The following is a 22,655-nucleotide window of genomic DNA, read 5'->3' as shown; positions in this document are numbered from 1 at the left end:
GAACTAGCGGCAATTGTGGTGTTTGATTTTCCCGCGATTGAGCAACCTCACCGAGATTCCTCGGCGATGGTGGATGGTGAATCGACCCCGGGTCTCAGCAGATGCAGGTTGAAAGACAGTCCGGAAAATGAAAAGCAAACTGGTGAAAGGCACGATGTGAAGAAACAGCAAGCAAGTTGAAGTGGATGAAACAAAACAGTCTTTTTTTCTTCTCCTCCCTCTTTTCTCTCTTCTTAAATAGTCTGTGACGGCTGTAATTGATTAATTAAGAACAGGTGTTTTCCAGGTTTGCGGCTGTGGTCTCCTTCCATCATCCGTCCTCCTTTACGGGGACGGCATTAACTGATACACATACAAACAGCAAAGGGGACAATGAAACGAGACGCACTCAGAACTGACATTTAAACACTAACTATGTGGCCCCGCTACAAGATTTTAATCTTAAATTCATGCCAACAAAACCCCCAACAGCGGCTGCTTGGCACACAGCGATCACTTTTCAGTTTTCATTTCACATTCTGGATCTTTAATGTGAATTCTTCACTTCACATTCTACATTATTAATGTCACTTTCAGACCATCACAACGATGTACATGGGATTTCTCAGTTTTTTTATTTTTAATAACTTTGCAAAAACCTCAAGTAAACTTTTTTCACGTTGTCATTATGGGGTGTTGTGTGTAGAATTCTGAGGAAAAAAAATGAATTGAATCCATTTTGAAAAAAGGCTGTAACATAACAAAATGTGGAAAAAGTGATGCGCTGTGAATACTTTCTGGATGCACTGTAAGAGGTCCTATTCAATGAACCAGAAATTAGCCAAAGATGTTTAATCTGTTTAACAATTTTGGGAACTTTACATAATACTAAGAGATTTAGGGAAGTTTTAAAAAATCATACAATGCATCTGTTGGCTGATTGTTGTAAACTGAAACACATCTTGACTGTGCTCTGCGGATGAACCCAACTTGTTTAGGACAGTGCTTTGTTATTTTAGGCAGCCTTGTCACAGTGCATGTGGCAGGCTCCATCGGGCTTGATGCAGTAAATGATGTCCATGTTGAAGTCATCAGAATATTAGAACAATCTAGATGAGAACAGGCCAGCCAGCCCAACAAAGCTCGCCAGTTCTATTTGCTTACTTCTTCAAAAACAACATCAGGTCGAGTTTTGAGGGTCCCTAAAGTCCTCCAGTCTACAACACTACTTGGTCGCTTATTCCAAGTGTCTGTCGTTCTCTGTGTAAAGAAAAACTTCCTAATGCTTGGGCAAAATTTCCCCTTAACAAGTTTCCAACTGTGCCCCCGTGTTCTTGATGAACTCATTTTAAAGTCACCGTCTCGATCCACTGGACTAATTCTCTTTGGAATTTTTAACACGTCAGTCATGTCACCTCTTAATCTTCTTTATCTTAAACTGTAAAGGCTCAGATCTTTTAATCTTTCCTCCTAACTCATCCCCTGTAGCCCTGGACTCACCCTCGTTGCTCTTCTCTGGACCTTTTCTAGTTCTGCTGTGTCTGGTTTGTAGCCTGGAGACCAAAACTGCACCCAGTACTCCAGATGAGGCCTCACCAGTGTGTTATAAAGGTTGAGCATAACCTCCTGTGACTTGTACTCCACACATCAAGACGCTATATAACCTGACATTCTATTAGACTTCTTAATGGCTTCTGAACACTGTCTGGAAGTTGATAGTGTCGAGTCCACTATGACTCCTATATCCTTCTCATAAGGTGTACTTTCAATTTTCAGGCCTCCCATTGTGTATTCAAACCTCATATTTTCCCTTCCTATGTGTAATCCTTTACATTTGCTGACATTAAATTTCATTTGCCATAAATCTTCCCAAGCCTGTCTGCTGTTCAGGTCCTTCTGTGAGGATATAATGGATTCCAGATTATCTGCCAATCCATCTATCTTGGTATTATCTGCAAACTTAACCAGCTTGTTACTTATATTCCTATCAAAATCATTTATATATATTAAAAATAATAGCGGCCCTAGCACTGCCCCCTGCTGGACATCACACTTAACATTACCTAATTTTGATGAGATTCCTTTCACCATCACCCTCTGCTTCTGCACCCATCTACAAACAAGACCCTTTGAGTCACAATTGTTAATGGATTCTTGATTTACAGAGAATTCTCCTGAACATCTGGCTGGCAGTGCCCAAAATTAGCACATGAGGAGAAGACAAAAGAAATGTAATAACATAGAAGACATCAGGGAGCACTTACGGGCAAATGGCTTTCCATCCCCAGTGTTCAGGTAGAAATACTGGCTCTCGGTGCGATTGTGACGACTGTAGAAGTTGGCATAGTGGCCCATTAGAGGACAGCCGCCACTGGGACATGCGGGACAGTCACCCTGAACAAAGAGCACATGGGATCAGTTATTCATCATTCATCAGGGTAGTAAAGCACCGGATACTGGGCCGAGTATGGCTAGGAAAGATGGTGCAAGAATCAGGATCAACCAATACTCATTAATTATTATGATGAAATGTAACCATTTTGTTGAGAATTTGTTTTTTTTTTTTGCAAAGACTGTGTACTGTTATTAATCGGATTACTGTTATTTCTTGTGTTTATTATTTATTGTCACTGTTAGGGAATTAGATTTTTTTATTAACACATTGAGTTCAGGAGTATTTATTACCAGGACACTATAGTAGAGGTCTATGCATGTATGGTAAATAATTAACTCCATCAAAATTTATACAAAACGTAAAGAAATTAGAAGCCAATGGTTTTTATTGTCAACAGTAACTCTCAAGAATGTAAAGAAACTGTTAACTGCTTGATTTTCACCAGCAACATGTCTAAAAGTCTGCATTTTAATGAATGAGAGTCCTCAAAGCATGGCACCACACAGACTGCAGGCTTAGAAGCACACATGCCATGAATATAACGCGTTTCTTCATGTTGTCCACGATTGATACACACAGCACATTTGGTAGATGGTGACTGTTTTTCCATGTACTGTTGTCCTGACGGTCGTGACAAATTGGATGCCTTATGACGAAGAAATGCCTTTGGGGCAACAATCTGCCTACAAGTTCCACATCATCCAATTTATTGTCACTATCTTGATCAATGTCATTATCATCAAAATATTCATCTTGCCACAAATCTAGTTGTTTGAAAACATCGGCAGCTTTAGACCTCTTTTGTGATCACATAACTACAAACTGTCTATTTGTATCAATTTGTAGCAAAAAAAAAAAAAAGAAATTCTATGGCTGTCCACTAGATGGCAGCACTGTAGTAGATAACTGAGATGTGGCAGCAGAGCTCAGCAGCTAGCGGCTGTGTCTACTGTAGAGTGGCTGCATACTGAGGTATGAGTTCTCTCGTATGTCACACCTTTACAGGCTCAATGAGATACCACTTAAGTTGTACCCGGTGTTCAAAGTGCTTAAGTTAAAAAACATATTTGAATTTTTAGGATGTTTGTATAAAGCATTTTTGCACTATAAGTGTGGCACAGAGCTGTGAGTTTATTATTTTTATTCTGCTTGAACATTTGATCTCAGAAGGTTGTCTTGTCTAACCACAGAAAGAGGAGGTGTTAGCAGAAGCAGCAGACAGAGGGTTAATCTAGCTGTAAGAGCCAGTCTGAGAAAGTTAATGTTTTTGTTGAAATTCACATAAATGTTTGCTTAATTTGAATTTGCATCCCGGGTTACTTTAGGTCAGTGGTGGCAAACCTATGGCACGCGTGCCAAAGGGGGCACTCAGAGCCCTCTCAGTGGGCATGCGCGCCGTCGCTCGAGCACAGAGCTCGTTACTATAAAGCCAGAGGAATGCGGGGCCGGGCTGCTCCCCTCACCGCTCCCCCTCTTCACGCGCCCGGAGGACTTTTCACATCACCCGCCTCTGCCCAGCAGCCCAATGGGAGCGCTTCCTTCCTCTCCTGTCTGGGGTAAGGCGGGCGGCACACATGCTGCTTGAGGGTGCGGCACAGACTGCAGCCTTTTGAGTCTGTGATTCCCGTGGTGGGGTTGGAGGGGATGTGGTATAGCGGGTCCACAGCTCAAAATTGAAAAGGCCAGTTTGAACAGATAATTGCCGCACTCGCGGCTTAAAGGGGGTTATGGTAGAGTGGCCGGAGCGGTTTCCGGGAGCTTTGTGATGCGGGCAGTCCTCGCTTAAGCGCACAGGTGAGGAGTCGTCCGCATCTGTAATTATTGCCGGGAGTTGCTAATCGCCACACCTGATCCACGACCCCGTAATATATAATGGAAGCTTTGGGGGCGGAGCTTAATAGGGAAGACCTGCGTGAAACACTTGAGAGGATCGAAGGGATGACAAAGGACAGCACAGTTAGTTATGAAAATGAAATCCTTAAAGTGTGGAATTCTCGGCCAAATAATCTTAAGTCAATGAAGGCCCTTGAGATTGCTTTCCTTACTTTGTTTGGAACATCTTATGCTTGTGCGCAGCCGTTTTCAGGTTTGAATTAAATCAAATCTGACACCAGAAACAGACTAACAGATGACCTGAGTGCTGCATGTGTTGCTCTCAAACTTACAAAGTATGAGCCAAGGTTAGACAAATTATCAGCATGCATACAACAGCAAAAAGCACATTAATTGTTCAAAAGCATACAGAATGCAAACTTTTACCTTTCAACAAAACGTTGTTTGTATCATTGAAAGCTCCGCTATTATGTTTTTCTTTTAAGACAATAGATGTTAATGTATGAGTGGCTTTTCTAAACTAAAAGCTCAGTAGATAGATAGACAGACAGAGCATCAGTATTGGCAGTTCAGTCCAATTTATCATCCAGCTGCCCTCCCAGGTATTTACAGGTCTGTACCCTCTGCACACACTCACCTCTGATGATCACGGGGTCCATGAGGGGCCTGGGCCTCCTAAAATCCACCACCAGCTCCTTGGTTATGCTGGTGTTCAGTTTTAGGTGGTATTCAGGTTAAATTGCCATGTTGGCACTTTGCGATAAATAAGTGGGTTTTGGATTGCAGTTTGGGCACTTGGTTTCTAAATGGTTCACCATCACTGCTTTAGGTTAAGTTACTTAAGATGTTTTCATTCTCCAAGTCTGTTTGCTTTGTTCTTCCTTTGTGTTAAGTTTTGGTTAATTTGTTTGCGTTTGGCACTGCAAACTTTCCAGAGAACTAAACACATCCATTAACATCCCATCAGTGTGTCACAGATTTCTTTCATTGGGCAGAACATTTTTTTCCTGCAAAGGAATATCAGGTAATGCCAACCCACCACCATATTCTCCATAATTATTTTGATTTATGTGTTGTTCTCTCTGGGTGCCAGTGCCACCAGACTAACTCTGGCCTCTCGATGAACAACTCCCTTTTATTTCTTGGAGATCTTCTTGCTATAACCTAACTCTCGGCATTGAGGATTCATGGAGCTTCTGGTCCCAACATCAAGGACTGGGGCCTCAAGCATAACGGCGTGCGTAGAATTCGCACTCTAACATGACGTAAGCACAAAAGCGGAAATGTTCGTACGCACAAAAAAAATCCAGATGCATAAATCTTTGTGTTCGCCAACTTCCACGTTCTCCCGCTACATAAATTCCGGTCAGTGTGAGAAGTAATGCACGTGCACGTGCCTGCTGTCTCACCCCAACACCTCCCAGAATTATGCCTCTTTGAATATGCAAATCAATATAAATAGCCCTTAAGCTCAGCATTCTGTGAAAAGACAATGGCAAAAGCATGGGAGGAAATAGAAGAATTTCAGTGAATACCAAGTGGAGGCAAAGAAAAATTACTATTTGTTGGTTTAAACAGTGGTATAAACAACAAAAGGAAGTTGATCGAGTGTCATAGAGTGTCGGAGAAACTCGAAAGCTCAAGTTCACAAAGTTGCACAGTGCCTGAAATAAAAAGATGTCACATACCAATGTCGCCGTGAAAAGGTGAGTCGTAACCCACCGTCTGAGTGTCACATGAAAGCTTATTAGGGTACAGAGAAAAAAAAAAAACAGGGAAACAGTGGGGGAAAAAAGCACGAAATGTCAAGTTTAATCTCAAAATTTCCACTTTAATCACGTAGTTTATTTTGTCATTAAAGTAGAACATCTTAAACTTCATCTTAAATTCATTTAATTTACTAGTTTCTCAAATCCCATCATAACTAAAGTAGTATGTTAAATGCTTTATTTTGTATTTGATCTTCTATGTGCTCTATGTATGTGAATCACTACGTGGTTCTTAAACGCGCTTTCTCTTCCTCCGACGGGACACAGAATCCATTACATTCATGATATTACAGCTCTCTGAATAATTAAAATACTGAGATGTATACTTGATATCATTTTCATGATGACAGGAGTTAAAGCATGTTATTAAACATGGGAACACAGTGACGCAGGTTCATGCCTCACGCAAGATGCTTGCTGCGCCGTGTGCTACCTTCAATGAAATAATTTATTGTAGCAGTACTGTCTCTTTCAAACATATTAACCTCCAATTCCTGTCCTTCCTTTTCTTTCTCTAAGTACCCAATCGCCACACAATCAGCTCTGTAATAGACGTTAAGCCATCTGTAAGCTCAGAATGGCGATTCTTCAAAACTTTTAAGGAACATAGAATAATTAAACACGTACTACAAAGAAATTTCAATCTGTCCATCCAGGGTCGCGCCAGTCCCAGCAAGAATACAGCGCGAGGCAGGAACAATACATGAACGAGGCACCAGCTCCTCGCTAGCGCTGCGGCACCGTGTCCTCACATGTTTATTTATTAACAATATAGATTATTTAAATGAAGTTAAAGTGTTATCTGTATAATGTAATAAACATATTTTGCGGCATTTCATCTTAATTTCATCATGCGCTTTATAAAGTGGCTCAGGTTGTGCAATATTATAACTGTATCGCAAGTTTACAGTCAGATGATTGTACTAATAAGTACAAACAGTTCTACCAGGAGCACTTGAGTGCGTTTAGAGTTCTTTGGATAAAAGTGTTTCTGAACCGCGAGGGCCGTACAGGAAAGGCTCTGAAGTGTTTGTCGTATGAGAGCAGTTCAAATAGACAGCATGGCTGAGGCAGCGTGTGCTTGTTGTTGTATACCGATAATTCTCCTTCTGATCAGCTGCTGTGATTCCCCACTCAGATACAGTGATATAAATACTCTGAGTGGTGCAGTGAGAGTAATATGGAAAAAGATGATCCGTTGTGGCAACACCTAACGGGAGCAGCTGAAAGAGGAAGAAGAAGGTGCAGTGAGAGTAACAACGCTAAAGCAGCTGTGGTATTTGGAATATTCTGGCCATTCTGTGGACCATTACAGGTTAATTACAATCAGATGTATTAAACTAATAAACAATATCAGTTTTATAATTTCAGTGTATTTATAAAGCTGTGTCAGGGATGTGGATCTAAAAAGAAAGGGTTACCACACAGGAACAGTAGCACTGCTTTGACGCTGGGTGCCACCAGTCTGCAAAAAGGAGAGCAGAACTTGTGTACGCCAGGGTATGAGCTACCGTGGAAATGTGTGTGGCTTTACGCCAAGTTTAGGATTTATACATCGCGATTTGAGCGTGGAAATGGAAGTACGCAACATTTTTGTGCATACGAATCATTTATAGATGAGGCCCCTGGTGTTTGGTCGCCGTGCTTGTGGGTGAATGGCTAGCGATGGCTAGAATGTGTCCTCCTTGCTGCCTTTTATTTCCAGCCTGGCAGTGGGCCGCTGCCCATTTCTGATTACTCCTGCAGACTCCTCTGCAGTCTTCTCAATTTTTGTTCATTTTGTTCCTCATAAGGGTTCGGGTGGGTGAATGCCAGTGGGTGTGGGCGGGAGGGGTGTTTTATCTCATTACCTTGTAATTTTATTCATCCCTTTTCTTTCTGTATTTTACTTTTTCTCTTGAATTAAATTCTGTTCACAAAAAATAAGTTATATTTCTAAGTGTAATGCTAAGCACTGTAACAAGGAGTGATGGTGACTGGAAAAAAAGACAGGCATAGTCAGAAGCCAAAACAAAAGTCTAACACCGTAAATGAGCCAAAACGAGAAACAAAATTGTAGTTGAAAAACATCAAAGCCAGAAACTACCAAAGAAAAGAGTTACGTAAATGACAAAAGCAAGTTTTTGGTATCCACAAATTCAGATGATGAGGGGGTTTTGAACAATGACCTTTAAACCTGGAGGTCATGACCTCTGAGTACATGCCCCTAGCAACTCAGGTTACTGTCCTAACGACAGGAGACACAAAATGGTGGAACCCGTAATCAGTCTAAGTGATGGTGGAAGCTCAAAAAACTGACTTTAGAATCAGATTTCTGGTGAGAAGAACCTCCATAGCAAGTGCAAAAACCCCTGATTAGTGCTAATAAAAGACACAGGATTTACTAAGAAACAGATTCCTAACAATAATAATTAATAATATTAGGGGGCTTTGCCCCCTGCTCGCTTCACTCGCCCACCCAAAGGTTTGGTTAACCGGATATGCAATTTAAAGAGATTGTTATTTTCATGGGAATTGGTACATATGCAGTTTTTTCAGTTTTACTTTAAAACTTTAGTAAAAACAATATTTGGAATTAAAGTTTCTTTAAGATCGCATTTAATTTTGATTCCGTGTTTGGACTTACGTCGTGACAACGCAACGTATAACTGCCTATAAATGAATATCGTTTCTTTCTCTCTAATAAATAAAACGACTTTTTCGAATATTTGTCCATGCTCTTTCTTCTTCGCTTAGTCGTTGACGTGTCAACTAGAATGTATAAAATTATTGTCCTGATAAAATTTATGAGCTGAGAATGCAGGAAGTGTGTCTGCCAAAAGCATTCACATGACTGAGGTTAGATGACCGTGGTCTTGTTTGAAAATAGTTGTAAGTAGGGCGTGACTTGAAAGAATCCCATGTTAAAAGTCTCCATCTCACGTGACTAAATACAGCACCAACGTTTTTGGAATCTTTTAATTCTCACTGGAAACATGAATTAGACGACCCACAAGCCTCCGACTTAAAGTTTAAATCTGAACATTATATTCGATCTCTTTTCTCTGTTCTGTTATTTCACCGAGTAATAATTTCCGTTCGTGTGCGCTAATGCAATCTTTACTATTTCTTTTTTGAGACTTTTGAATTTTTGTATTTCCATTATCTCTAACCTGCTCTGCATGTGTACTGTGCCAATGTTTTTGGAATCTTTTAATTCTTGCGGATACGCCTCTTCATTGGGAAGAAACACTACTTTATTTTTCCCTGATGGCAACACAAATTGGATGATCTACAAGACTCTTAAATCCGAACAATATATTCAACCTCTTTTCGCTGTTCCATTATTTCACAGAGTAATAATTTGCATTTGTTTGCGCTAATGTGATCTTTACTATCCTTTTACTATCTCCCTCTTCTATAGACCCATCTTATTCTTAGCCCACCTCAGTAGTGCATCCTTACCAACTGAAAGGATTCATAGGATGAGCACGGGTATCCCATAAATCCATTGTTGTTCTGAATGCTCTCCGTGTAGTACTTGTAAGGCCGCAAGTGGTTACAGGCGACAAAGTTGCGAGTGCCTGCAAAATTCAAAGTGAAAAACAAAAAATGAACAATGTTAATAAAAGATCAAGTGCCACGGACTCATTAAACAGTACGCTGTATCATTTGGTTTCATTATTACCATCATTGATATTATCATTTGTATTGTTCTTTTCTTGACATCATTGCAATGTTTCAAGAAACAAGTACATTTCAAAGAAACTTTATTTTTGTTGTCATCCCTTCCGGACATTTTGAACATTTCAAGCCTTAGCTTAATTGTTGGGCCTAGGCAGGCATAAAGGCTGCTATTTGAGTTTGAGGCTAGACTATCTTGGGTGAGGCCTATCCAGTGGCCACTGCGAAGGCAAAAACATTCTTCATGAATCTTTAAAGTGCTTATGACTGTGCCTGTCTGTGTAAGTAAGAAATTCTGTACAATTTGTATCCAAAACATTACTAAGGAGATGAAAGCACATGACATTTTAACTTTTAATTGTAGTATTAGTTTAAGAATCCAATTTAGTGACCAGATATTTGTCATGAATGTGCATCTGGGGATCAGCTTCCTGGCTCTACTGAGGTAAGTGGTACCACTCTGGGAAGAGAGCATCCACTTATACCCACTGTCTCTTCCTGACGTCCAGACAGGGCATCTAACCCCACCCACAATTCCCAGAGCAGGCCCTGCCCCTTCCAGTCAGGGCGCTATAAAACTAGATGACCCTGGAAGGAAGTCTCTCATTTTGGCCTCCAGAACTGGACGTCTCTTTTTGGGCAATCGCAGCCATCATTTAAGTCATGCCATTGTGCACTCCTTTCTTTTTTAAATCAAAATTATTAATGATAACATAAACATTAGTTGGGACACAACTGGACAGATTTGTCAACTTTAGATTGGGTTTATTTTGAAAATTTTTTTTAAGGGAGTCTAGGCTTCCACATCTTATACATCTAAAAGCATCTGTTTTTGAGATCTACATATCGTGTTTTGCAATGGCACTTTTCTTCACAGAAACCTGAACAAATAATAGTAATAATAACTCTTCCCATTTATATAGCACTTTTTCTCATTACTCAAAGTGCTTTGTAAACTTCATGCAGGGAGGATCCGGGACCTGAACTTGTGATGTAGACAAATTTGTTGGTACCCCACCATGAAAAAAGAAAACCCCACAAATAAATTGAAAGTGATAAAAATAATTGACCCCCATCATTGTTTAATCTGTTTTTTAACAAAAATCAGACTTTGTTTTAGAGTTTTGATAAAACAGAATACAGTAATCCCTCCTCGATCGCGGGGGTTGCGTTCCAGATAGGCGAAAATCCGCAAAGTAGAAACCATATGTTTGTATAGTTATTTTTATCTATTTTAAGCCCTTATAAACTCTCCCACACTGTTAACATTATTAGAGCCCTCTAGACATGAAATAACACCCTTTAGTCAAACTTTTAAACTGTGCTTCATTACAAGACAGAGATGGCAGTTCTTTCTCACAATTAAAAGAAAGCAAACATATCTTATCTTCAAAGGAGCGCCGTCATAAAGGAGCGCGTCAGGAGCAGAGAATGTCAGAGAGAGCTCTCGCTAAGAAAAGCAAACAATCAAAAAATCAATACCTGCTTTTAAGTATACAGAAGCACCGCGATAAAGCGGCATTTTGTAGAGGAGCCTCCGTGTCCTCTGTGCAAACAGCCCCTCTGCTCACACCCCCTCCGTCAGGCAGAGAGAGTGAGAAAGATAGAGAGAAGCAAACAAGCACGGCGCGGGAAGCATATCTTATACAATTGAGGAGTTTTAGTTAATATGTAATACGTGCTCTGATTGGGTAGCTTCTAAGCCATCCGCCAATCGCGTCCCTTGTATGAAATCAACTGGGCAATCAAACTGAGGAAGCATGTAACCTAAATTAAAAGACCCATTGTATGCAGAAAGCGGCGAACCAGTGAAAAATCCATGATATATATTTAGATGTGCTTACATTTAAAATCCGCGATAGAGTGAAGCCGCGAAAGTCGAAGCGCAATATAGCGAGGGATTACTGTATTTCAAATAATAACACAAATGAAAAATGGCATGAACATAAAAGATGGGACCCTTCACCTAATATTTTGTTGCACAACATTTAGAGTTTTCAATCCCTGCACACAAGCGATTTCATGGAGGTCTCCATGAGGTGTCTGCTCCTGTCCAGAGGTCATTCGGCCCACTCGTCCAGAGCAAACTGCTCCAGCTGTGTCAGGCGTGAAGTGGGTCTTCTCCAGACTGCATATTTCAGTTCTTTTTGTGGATGTTTGATAGGATCAGAATAGCCCAATGTTCAGTTCTTAGCCATCCTTGGGTGCTTTTTGCTGTGTGTTTTGGCCTATTATGCTGTTGGTAGATCCCTGATTTGTGGCTGACACAGAGCTTTCTGACACTGGGCAGGGCATTTCATTCCAGGATGGCTTGATAGTCTTGAGATTTCATTGTTCCCTGCAAAGACTTAAGACACCCTGTGCCAGATCCAAAAAAGCAGCTCCATAACATCACAAAGCCTCCTCCATGTTTCACAGCAGGTCTGCTGTTCTTTTCTTTGAAAGTTTCACTTTTTGTCTGAGAACATAGAGCTGATGTGACCTGCCTGAAAGCTCCAGTTTTGTCACATCAGTCCTAAGGACATTCACTAACATGAAATGTGGTTTGTCAATATGGATTTTAGCAAATTCCAGTCTGGCTTTTTATGTGGAGTCCTCCTGGTTCTTCTTCCATTGAGACCACTGCCACTCAAAGAGTGACAGATGGTACCATCAGACATTGCTGGACCTCGACCTTGGAGTTCAGCTTGTGTCTCTTTAGAAGTTGTTCTTTTGTTTTTTTTACCATTCTCATTACCTTCCTGCCCATACTGGAGTCAATTTTCTTCTTTTCTACAATGGACCTTAAACTTCTTAGTAATATTTACAACTGTCATCCCAGGAACATCAGGCTGCTTTGCCTCTACTATGCTTATCTCTCATTTTCTTTCAGATCCCCTGAAACAACTCTCTCCTTTGCTTTCTCTGGTCCATGTTCAGTGTGGGCCACACGATGACACCATGAATTTCCCCTTGGGATTAATAAAGTATCTATCTATCTATCTATCTATCTATCTATCTATCTATCTATCTATCTATCTATCTATCTATCTATCTATCTATCTATCTATCTATCTATCATATAGTACGTTATCTATCTATCTATCTATCTATCTATCTATCTATCTATCTATCTATCTATCTATCTATCTATCTATCTATCTACACAGCGAGTTTGAACAATCACTCAAATCCAATATGTCTGTCCGGGCAATTTTGGAATAGCATCTTTGTAGAATAAGCAATACTTGATGTCTTGTCCCACTTGCTTTGCTTTACTCGATTACATATCAAAGGCAGGTACACAGGGGACAATGGCTTTTCATTTTGTCACTTTTCAGGGGGCATGCAACACTTTGTCAATGAGCTGTAAGGGGACCAACAAATTTGTCCATGTTGAGCCCTTATTGCTTGGTCAAATTGTGAAGTTCCCTTTCAGATTAATAAAGTATATCTAACCTAATCTAAAATTCCCCCCTAACTGTACCCCCCACCCGGTTTTGTCATATTACACCACGGTTAATTTAAACTGCACATTTTGAAACTGCTTAATCACCTCATTTCTTTCCTGAAGCATCATGCAGGTTGCATTATCTGATCGGGCAAATGTCCAAAAAAAGAAAAGTGTGGGCTTAAGATGGCAACACCCATGACTCACCTTCCCAGATTCCATCTATGTCTATGATATCAGAAATAGCATTTTTATCACATCCGGGCATTTCTTTTCCTCCGTTGGGATAAAAGTCCATGTGGCCTACAGGCTGCATTAATCCAAAGCCTAAAGTGATGGAAGGAACACGATTAGCAAAGTTCAAGAACAGGCCTGCTCGTCAGTACCTACTCTCCTACTCTGACATGCGCGTCAGAGGGTCACCCACCAAGTTTCACCTTGGACCAAGAGAGGGTGCTGCTGCTAACTGTGGTGTCCTCTTCTCCCTACACAGTACTGAGAAACACCCAGTGAGCAAATAACTCTGCTGCACCATAAAAGCACAACCGAGCGACCAGAGAGACAGAGCTATGACCTCGATAACCTGAACAAACCTTTACAATTATTCGTGCCTGTATTAACTGGAGACTGCCCTTTTGTTCTTTTTTGATGACATTGAGTGCTTAAAGTAAACAGGGATGGCTCCCAAACATTTATTTTCTCAGGTCTGTCATTCCCTTAAGTGGCCACACATCTAAAGTTGTGTCTTTCAGGATCTGCAGATGTTTAAAACCATTGCAGCATTTGTAGCTCATTTTCTCTCATTTATATCCCTCGTGAGTTTTGTTGCCTCTTTGATGACGCCATCCACGTGTCTGTCTGTGTCTGCAGTGCCTCTGCTTACCGTCATGACCAACTTGACCAACAGCACCCATAAAGCAGACATATTAGGTCCCTACAACTAGGAATCAGAAGCAGAACAGACGGACAAAATGGGTTTGCACTAAAAGTGGGTCGAGGCAGCTTCAAGAAGCAAGGAATTTTCTCAAGATGACCAAAATGTCACAAATGCTTTGAGTCCTTCCTCCAGTCTGTGATGTCCCCTCAGTCTGTTATCCACATCTCCATCTGGAGTTTGATGAATGAGACCCAGATGAGCCCTCTGCTGATATTTGTCAGCTTACTTGCTCTCCTGGAAACTTCTAACATAAACTTTATAAACTTATATATATATATATACAGTGGTGTGAAAAACTATTTGCCCCCTTCCTGATTTCTTATTCTTTTGCATGTTTGTCACACAAAATGTTTCTGATCATCAAACACATTTAACCATTAGTCAAATATAACACAAGTAAACACAAAATGCAGTTTTAAATGATGGTTTTATTATTTAGGGAGAAAAAATCCAAACCTACATGGCCCTGTGTGAAAAAGTAATTGCCCCCTGAACCTAATAACTGGTTGGGCCACCCTTAGCAGCAATAACTGCAATCAAGCGTTTGCGATAACTTGCAATGAGTCTTTTACAGCGCTCTGGAGGAATTTTGGCCCACTCATCTTTGCAGAATTGTTGTAATTCAGCTTTATTTGAGGGTTTTCTAGCATGAACCGCCTTTTTAAGGTCATGCCATAGCATCTCAATTGGATTCAGGTCAGGACTTTGACTAGGCCACTCCAAAGTCTTCATTTTGTTTTTCTTCAGCCATTCAGAGGTGGATTTGCTGGTGTGTTTTGGGTCATTGTCCTGTTGCAGCACCCAAGATCGCTTCAGCTTGAGTTGACGAACAGATGGCCGGACATTCTCCTTCAGGATTTTTGGTAGACAGTAGAATTCATGGTTCCATCTATCACAGCAAGCCTTCCAGGTCCTGAAGCAGCAAAACAACCCCAGACCATATTTTACTGTTGGTATGATGTTCTTTTTCTGAAATGCTGTGTTCCTTTTACGCCAGATGTAACGGGACATTTGCCTTCCAAAAAGTTCAACTTTTGTCTCATCAGTCCACAAGGTATTTTCCCAAAAGTCTTGGCAATCATTGAGATGTTTCTTAGCAAAATTGAGACGAGCCCTAATGTTCTTTTTGCTTAACAGTGGTTTGCGTCTTGGAAATCTGCCATGCAGGCCGTTTTGCCCAGTCTCTTTCTTATGGTGGAGTCGTGAACACTACCTTAATTGAGACAAGTGAGGCCTGCAGTTCTTTAGACGTTGTCCTGGGGTCTTTGTGACCTCTCGGATGAGTCGTCTCTGCGCTCTTGGGGTAATTTTGGTCGGCCGGCCACTCCTGGGAAGGTTCACCACTGTTCCATGTTTTTGCCATTTGTGGATAATGGCTCTCACTGTGGTTCACTGGAGTCCCAAAGCTTTAGAAATGGCTTTATAACCTTTACCAGACTGATAGATCTCAATTACTTCTGTTCTCATTTGTTCCTGAATTTCTTTGGATCTTGGCATGATGTCTAGCTTTTGAGGTGCTTTTGGTCTACTTCTCTGTGTCAGGCAGCTCCTATTTAAGTGATTTCTTGATTGAAACAGGTGTGGCAGTAATCAGGAAATTGAACTCAGGTGTGATACACCACAGTTAGGTGATTTTTTACTTTTTCACACAGGGCCATGTAGGTTTGGATTTTTTTTCTCCCTAAATAATAAAAACCATCATTTAAAAACTGCATTTTGTGTTTACTTGTGTTATATTTGACTAATGGTTAAATGTCTTTGATGATCAGAAACATTTTGTGTGACAAACATGCAAAAGAATAAGAAATCAGGAAGGGGCAAATAGTTGTTCACACCACTGTATATATATATATATATATATATATATATATATATATATATATATATATATATATATATATATATATATATATATATAAGGGCGGCACGGTGGCGCAGTGGTAGCGCTGCTAGGAGGTCATATAGGTCATTTTTGTGCAGGAAATAACACCCTTATGAAAAAGGAGGACTTGAAGTTGTGCATGCCACCCTAACCGACCTCAGCAGTTCATCTAACGGGATACAAGAGGTCAAAGTTAGCCCTTTTCACAAAGCTTTGAAAAAATGGGGGGCAGTAATAAACGCACGTGGAGCATCATTTTATGCTATTTTGAAGTTGCCAATCATGAACATGATAATATTTTCAATATTTGATTCTTTGTCATGTTTGCATGTTCTCCCCGTGTCTGCGTGGGTTTCTTCCGGGGGCTCCGGTTTCCTTCCACAGGCCAAAGACAAGCAGGTTAGGTGCATTGGCAATCCTAAATTGTCCCTAGTGTGTGCTTGGTGTGTGTGTGTCCTGCGGTGGGTTGGTGTCCTGCCCGGGATTGCTTCCTGCCTTGCACCCTGTGTTGGCTGGGATTGGCTCCAGCATCCCCCGTGACCCTGTGTTTGGATTCAGTGGGTTGGAAAATGGATGAATGGATGGATGGATTCTTTGTCATTGGTCCTAGCCCTCTAAGAGCCCCGTCCAGAAGGTTAAAATAACACATTTCAAGCATAAGCATGTGGGGTACTGTTTTAGACAATTTCGAGGTCAGTGATTATGAATATGTTAATTTTGATTTTTAATTTTTTTTACTAAGGATCTGTTATATGCTCGAGAGTTCAAAAGCATGTAAATCTCAAAACAGTTTCAAAAATGTCCACTAGAGGGGGAAATCCCATCAAAAACCCTGGCTGGTATCATAGAGATCAACGTAGATTCTTTAAAAATAAAAGATTTATTATTCTAAAGCTCTTTACAGAAAATATAAGCCCAGATAAGCACAAATGCACAGAATGAAATGCCATAAAAAACAAAAAAAAACAAAAATCAAGCAAAGTCCCAATCACAAATCCAAGGAGTAATTGAAATACATAACAAAGAGGTCATGAAAAAATCCAGAAATTTATAAGAATCGCAAGAATTGTTCACTGACTCCCTATTGCAGTGGTTCTCAAATTGTGGGGCAGGCCCCCCTGGGGGGGTGCGAAGTAACAAAAAAGGGGGCGCAAAGATGTGAAAAAAAGAAAACAAGAATTGAAAATATGAAAAATACATCTATTGAAACCAAAACAACTTAACTTAAACTACATTCTGATAGTAGAAAAATAAATATAGAGTTAGACAAAATGTCGATAAAAGTTAAGTAGGTATAATAAATATGCATCTATGATATATCATTAATTAAAAAACAACAAATTGATATTAGTGGGCTCCTTTCAAAAAAACGTTAGGGGGTGTGATTAAAATTGTAATGAAAACTCGGGTCGCAAATACGTAAAGGTTGAGAAGCGCTGCCCTAGCGCACGAGAATGAACCACCAGGAACTGTGGAAAACCCTCCGCCTTCTTAGAGTTGAGGGCAGTCCCTGGCGGTGATGGACAGGTGGCCCCGCCTCTTGGGGAACCACCCACAAAACACAAGGCACATAACAAATCAAAAAGAAGGAATAATGAAAATAATTAACCTAAATAAAATAAAAACAAAACAGACATCATATAAGAATCTGAACTCCAGTCAAGGAGGGCAATCCTGGCTGGAACAAAAGGATCAGCTCTCTGCAGACCCCTATTGGTAAGTGAGAAATGACACATTTCTATTACAGTTGAGCGTATTTAGACTTTAAACATTTAAACTGAAGCACCTGCTTTAATATTTCAAATATCTGATGTCTGTTCTTGTTTATAGTGTACTTCTAACGCATGAAGTAAATCCTTACAATTCTTATAAACACTCCAAGTCTAATTTAGTCTTTTTCAGTGCTGGGTTTTGTCCTCTTACTTTTGCCAAGAATTACTTGTTTTATTATTAATGGTTATTATTTTGTTTGGTTTGATGTCATTAATTCATTTATTCATTGAAATTCCATGTTTTTTGTTGATTAAATATTAACCTAAGAAAACTAAAAATTCAAGTTGCCTTAACTGGAGGTTTTCTTTGAGGTGGGGTGCATTATTGTTTTGGCTTTCCCATTTAGGGGTTAATCATAATAAATAGCCATAAAGATTAAGCACACAGTTAAGGTGGATGCCATAAAGTCACATTCAGTAACCTAAATCCAACAAACTGTGCAGTCATTTGTTGGGTTTTGTATTTCGATCGTCTGAACGTTTCTCGAGTTGCTGTTTTTGGATTTCAACTTTCTGATTGATAGATAGATAGATAGATAGATAGATAGATAGATAGATAGATAGATAGATAGATAGATAGATAGATAGATAGATAGATAGATAGATAGATACTTTATTAATCCCAAGGGGAAATTCACATAATCCAACAGCAGTATACTGATATAAAGAAACAATATTAAATAGTAATAAAAATGAAAAATGAAAAAAATAAAAATAAAAAAGCAGACAATAACTTTAATTAATGTTCCCATTTACTCCCCCGGGTGGAATTGAAGAGTCACATAGTGTGGGGGGGGGAACGATCTCCTCAGTCTGTCAGTGGAGCAGGACGGTGACAAAAGTCTGTCACTGAAGCTGCTCCTCTGTCTGGAGATGACACTGTTCAGTGGATGCAGTGGATTCTTCATGATTGACAGGAGTTTGCTTAGTGCCCGTCGCTCTGCCACAGACGTTAAACTGTCCAGCTTCATTCCTACAATAGAGCCTGCCTTCTTAACAAGTTTGTCCAGGCGTGAGGTGTCTTTCTTCTTTATGCTGCCACCCCAGCACACCACCGTGTAGAAGAGGGCACTCGCCAGAGCCATCTGGTAGAACATCTGCAGTATCTTACTGCAGATGTTGAGGATGCCAACCTTCTCAGAAAGTATAGTCGGCTCTGACCTTTCTTACACAGAGCATCAGTATTGGCAGTCCAGTCCAATTTGTCATCCAGCTGCACTCCCAGGTATTTATAGGTCTGCACCCTCTGCACAGTCACCTCTGATGATCACGGGGTCCATGAGGGGCCTGGGCCTCCAAAAATCCACCACCAGCTCCTTGGTTTTGTAAGTGGTTTTAGTCGCACCATTTAACAAAGTCCTTGATTAGCTTCCTATACTCCTCTTCCTCCCCACTCCTGATGCAGCCCACAATAGCATCAGTGAACTTTTGCACGTGGCAGGACTGTGAGTCGTATTGGAAGTCTGATGTATGTTGGCTGAACAGGACCGGAGAAAGTACAGTCCCCTGCGGCGCCCCTGTATTGCTGCACACGATGTCAGACCTGCAGTTCCCAAGACACACATACTGAGGTCTGTCTGTAAGATAGTCCACGATCCATGCCACCAGGTGTGAATCTACTCCCATCTCTGTCAGCTTGTCCCTAACGAGCAGAGGTTGGATGGTGTTGAAGGCGCTAGAGAAGTCCAGAAACATAATTCTTACAGCACCACTGCCTCTGTCCAAGTGGGAGAGGGATCGGTGTAGCATGTAGATGATGGCATCCTCCGCTCCCACCTTCTCCTGGTATGCGAACTGCAGAGGGTCGAGGGTGTGGCGGACCTGTGACCTCAGGTGGTGAAGCAGCAGCCACTCCATGGTCTTCATTAGATGTGACGTCAGAGCAACAGGCCGGAAGTCATTCAGCTCACTTGGACGTGATATCTTTGGGACTGGGGTGATACAAGATATTTTCCAAAGCCTTGGGACTCTCCCCTGTTCCAGGCTCAGGTTGAAGATGCGCTGTAGAGGACTCCCCAGTTCCAACGCACAGGCCTTCAGCAGTTGTGGCGATACTCCATCTGGACCCGCTGCTTTGCTGGCATGAAGTCTTCTCAGCTCTCTGCTCACCTGGGCTGCTGTAATTGTGGGTGGGAATGTCTCTCCTATGCTGGTATCAGCAGACGAATGGTTGGAGGATGTAGTACTCCGAGGTGAGAGTGGGTTAGGGTGATCAAACTTGTTAAAGAAGTTGTTCATTTGGTTTGCTCTCTCCACGTCTGTCTCGATGGCGGCACCCCGCTTCGAGCTGCAGCCAGTGATGATCTTCATCCCATCCCACACTTCCTTCATACTGTTATTCTGGAACTTCTGCTCCAGCTTTCTCCTGTACTGCTCTTTCGTCGCCCTGAGCTGGACTCGGAGTTCCTTCTGTGAGAGACAGTTCTATATAACTGGGCCAATTGAACACCGGCTGGCCTAATAGATACTGGAGATTTAGAGCCGTCTAGACAAGAACAAGCCATTCAGACCAGTAAGGCTCACCAGTCTAATTCTTCTAAAATATCATCAAGTTGAGCTTTGAAAGTCCTAAAACTGTCCACCACTCCTCCTTGGTCGCTTATTCCATGTGTCTTTGGTTATGTGAGTAAAGAAAAACTTTCTGTGCAAAAGTTACCCTTAACAAGTTTCCAACCGTGTCCCTGTGTTGTATTTGTGCATGAGTGTGAGGTATCTAAAAGAAATTAATAAAGAAAGAAATATAATAAGTACATACTGTACATACCAATGGGGTGCATATACAAACATAAACTACCAAAACGTCAAAACTGTTCCATTATAAATAACCCAGGAAGAGTAATCACAAGCACCACAGTTTCACTTCTTTACACTTGAAATGCTATTCCTTAACTCAACCAATAGATGGCACTGTTTCCCCAGTTTCAAATTACAGGCACTGTGTGAGGCCCAAGATGGCATTCATATTCAAAAAGGGAATTTCCAGAAGTGCTAATAGAATTATGTACCATGGAAACATGTTGAAATTAGCATCTTAAAACCAAACAAAAGACAACATATTGCCCTTGATTGTATTTTCTTTTATGTTAACATTGCATAATCAAGTTGATCTTATACAAGAAATGACTTCATAGTGAGCACACAAACACAAGAAAGCTACTAGGGAAAGAAAAATGAAAAGAAAAAAATATCAGAAAGTTAAAAAAATAAAAACGAAAGCAACAAAACTGATGCCCTGGACTGTTAACAGTGAATAACACTACAGTAACAAGCCGTTCATACCGCAGAAAGAAACATAATTATTAGGACGCATTTACGTATATGAGACCTAAATGTTATTAGAAGTTAAAATGTTGGCTATAAATTTAAAGTACACTAAACACATTAATTTTTAAAGGCGACAGCAACACACAACACACAAGCAATTAGCAGGTTTAGAGTCAAGCTCTGAACAGAAAGCACAAACATGGAGTTTATGGGCACACTGGCTGTGCATGCACAGTAAACCCACATTTTGTACGCTCATTTTGTTGCATCGTAGTGATTTTTTTAAATTAGTTTTGTTATTTGGATAGTTATTTTGTATCACTCTTTTCCTGGTAACATTCTATCACTATTTTCTGTAATTAGTTGTCCAGGGTTGCCATCATTTAGTGCCTGTAGATTTTACGGGCGTTTGATCACTATGAAGCTCTGTGAGTTTTTAGCACACGATACTCATGTCATGGGGCCCTCAGCATCATTGCATCCATGATATATGAACTGATAAAGGACTCAGTAGGAAAACAGATACAGTGGAACCTCGGATCACAAATGTCTCTGAACACGTACAAATCGGGTTACGACCAAAAAGTTCGGCAAACTTTTGCATTTGTTCACGACCACACATTCTGGTGACGAATAAGCCAGTTTTCTTTCCGGTTCGTACGCGCCGATGATTTCCGCACGTGTTAAGTCTCTCCTTGTGCATTCGCCGTGAAATCTTTGTGCTCTATTTCGTTTCCCTTCCGGTTCATACGTGCCGATGATTTCCGGACGTGTTCAGTCTCTCCTTGTGCATTCGCTGTGAACTCTTTGTGCTCTATTTCGTTTTCCTTCCGGTTCGTACACGCCGATGATTTCCGGACATGTTCAGTCTCTTCTTGTGCATTCGCTGTGAAATCTTTGTGCTCTATTTCGTTTCCCTTCCGGTTCGTACGTGCCGGTGATTTACGCACGTGTTCAGTCTCTCCCTGTACAGTACATTGTTCTCGGTCAGACGTGCATCGCACAGAGGGACTTTACCTCAAAACTGTAGTCTCCTCTCCATCCAGCTTCCTCCTCACTTCCTTCAAGCCAGGACTCGACTCATGCAAGGTTAGTTTTCTTAGTTGTTTATGGTTAGTTTTTGTATTAATTACGGATTTTTCAAATGTTCATTTTTTTCCCTGTGCTTAAAACTCATTAAAAAAAGTGTTTACAGCGAGTGGTTTGTAAGGTTATGCGTGAACTCCTGCAAGGTTAGTTTTCCCTGTTCAAGGTTTTCTCAGTGTTATTCAATGTTTTTACATTTAGTTTACTATTACAATGTGCATTCTATGGTATAATTAACTAGTTATGTGCTTAAAAATCTTTCAAAAAATATATTTACATACAGCTCGTACGGTCCGGAATGGATTCATTCTATTTACATACAATCCTATGGGGGAAATTACCACTGTACCTAACTAATGTCCAAACCAAAACAAAAGGCCTACCGCTCCATTGCACTTGACTCGATGAGCCGTAACTCTAGCGGAAAACAAATCTACTTACCGAGATTGGGGATCATTGGAGCCGCGTCCGTGTGTATGACGTCCACAAAAGCAGCGTCACTGGGATCCAGTCGAACTTCAAGAGGTGTGTACTGGAAGTAGGGTTCAGCAGGGTCAAGGCCTGGCCACAAGAAAATGTGTGTGAGTTTAGGTTACAGTAGAACAAACCAAACTGTCTTGTTCATTTTGTACAATTAGAATGTTA

The 22,655-nt window shown here is 40.8% G+C and overlaps 1 protein-coding gene across 1 annotated transcript in view; it reads right to left on the bottom strand.

Annotated features, from left to right (window-relative positions):
* Window positions 1-22,655, bottom strand: part of LOC120515842 (pancreatic lipase-related protein 2-like) — a 52,735-nt gene that overhangs the window by 8,935 nt on the left and 21,145 nt on the right. The window contains exons 6-9 of the mRNA XM_039737173.1: window positions 22,452-22,571; window positions 13,277-13,396; window positions 9,421-9,539; window positions 2,244-2,373 (exon numbers count right to left, since the gene is read on the bottom strand). Of these exons, the coding sequence (XP_039593107.1) occupies window positions 2,244-2,373; window positions 9,421-9,539; window positions 13,277-13,396; window positions 22,452-22,571 (489 nt within the window). The remainder of the gene's footprint in view (window positions 1-2,243; window positions 2,374-9,420; window positions 9,540-13,276; window positions 13,397-22,451; window positions 22,572-22,655) is intronic.

The sequence above is a fragment of the Polypterus senegalus genome, chromosome 1 (assembly GCF_016835505.1).
Source record: "Polypterus senegalus isolate Bchr_013 chromosome 1, ASM1683550v1, whole genome shotgun sequence".
Classification (NCBI taxonomy): domain Eukaryota; kingdom Metazoa; phylum Chordata; class Cladistia; order Polypteriformes; family Polypteridae; genus Polypterus; species Polypterus senegalus.
Note: the sequence above shows the minus strand (reverse complement) of the source record. Positions and strands in the feature narration are given on the sequence as shown.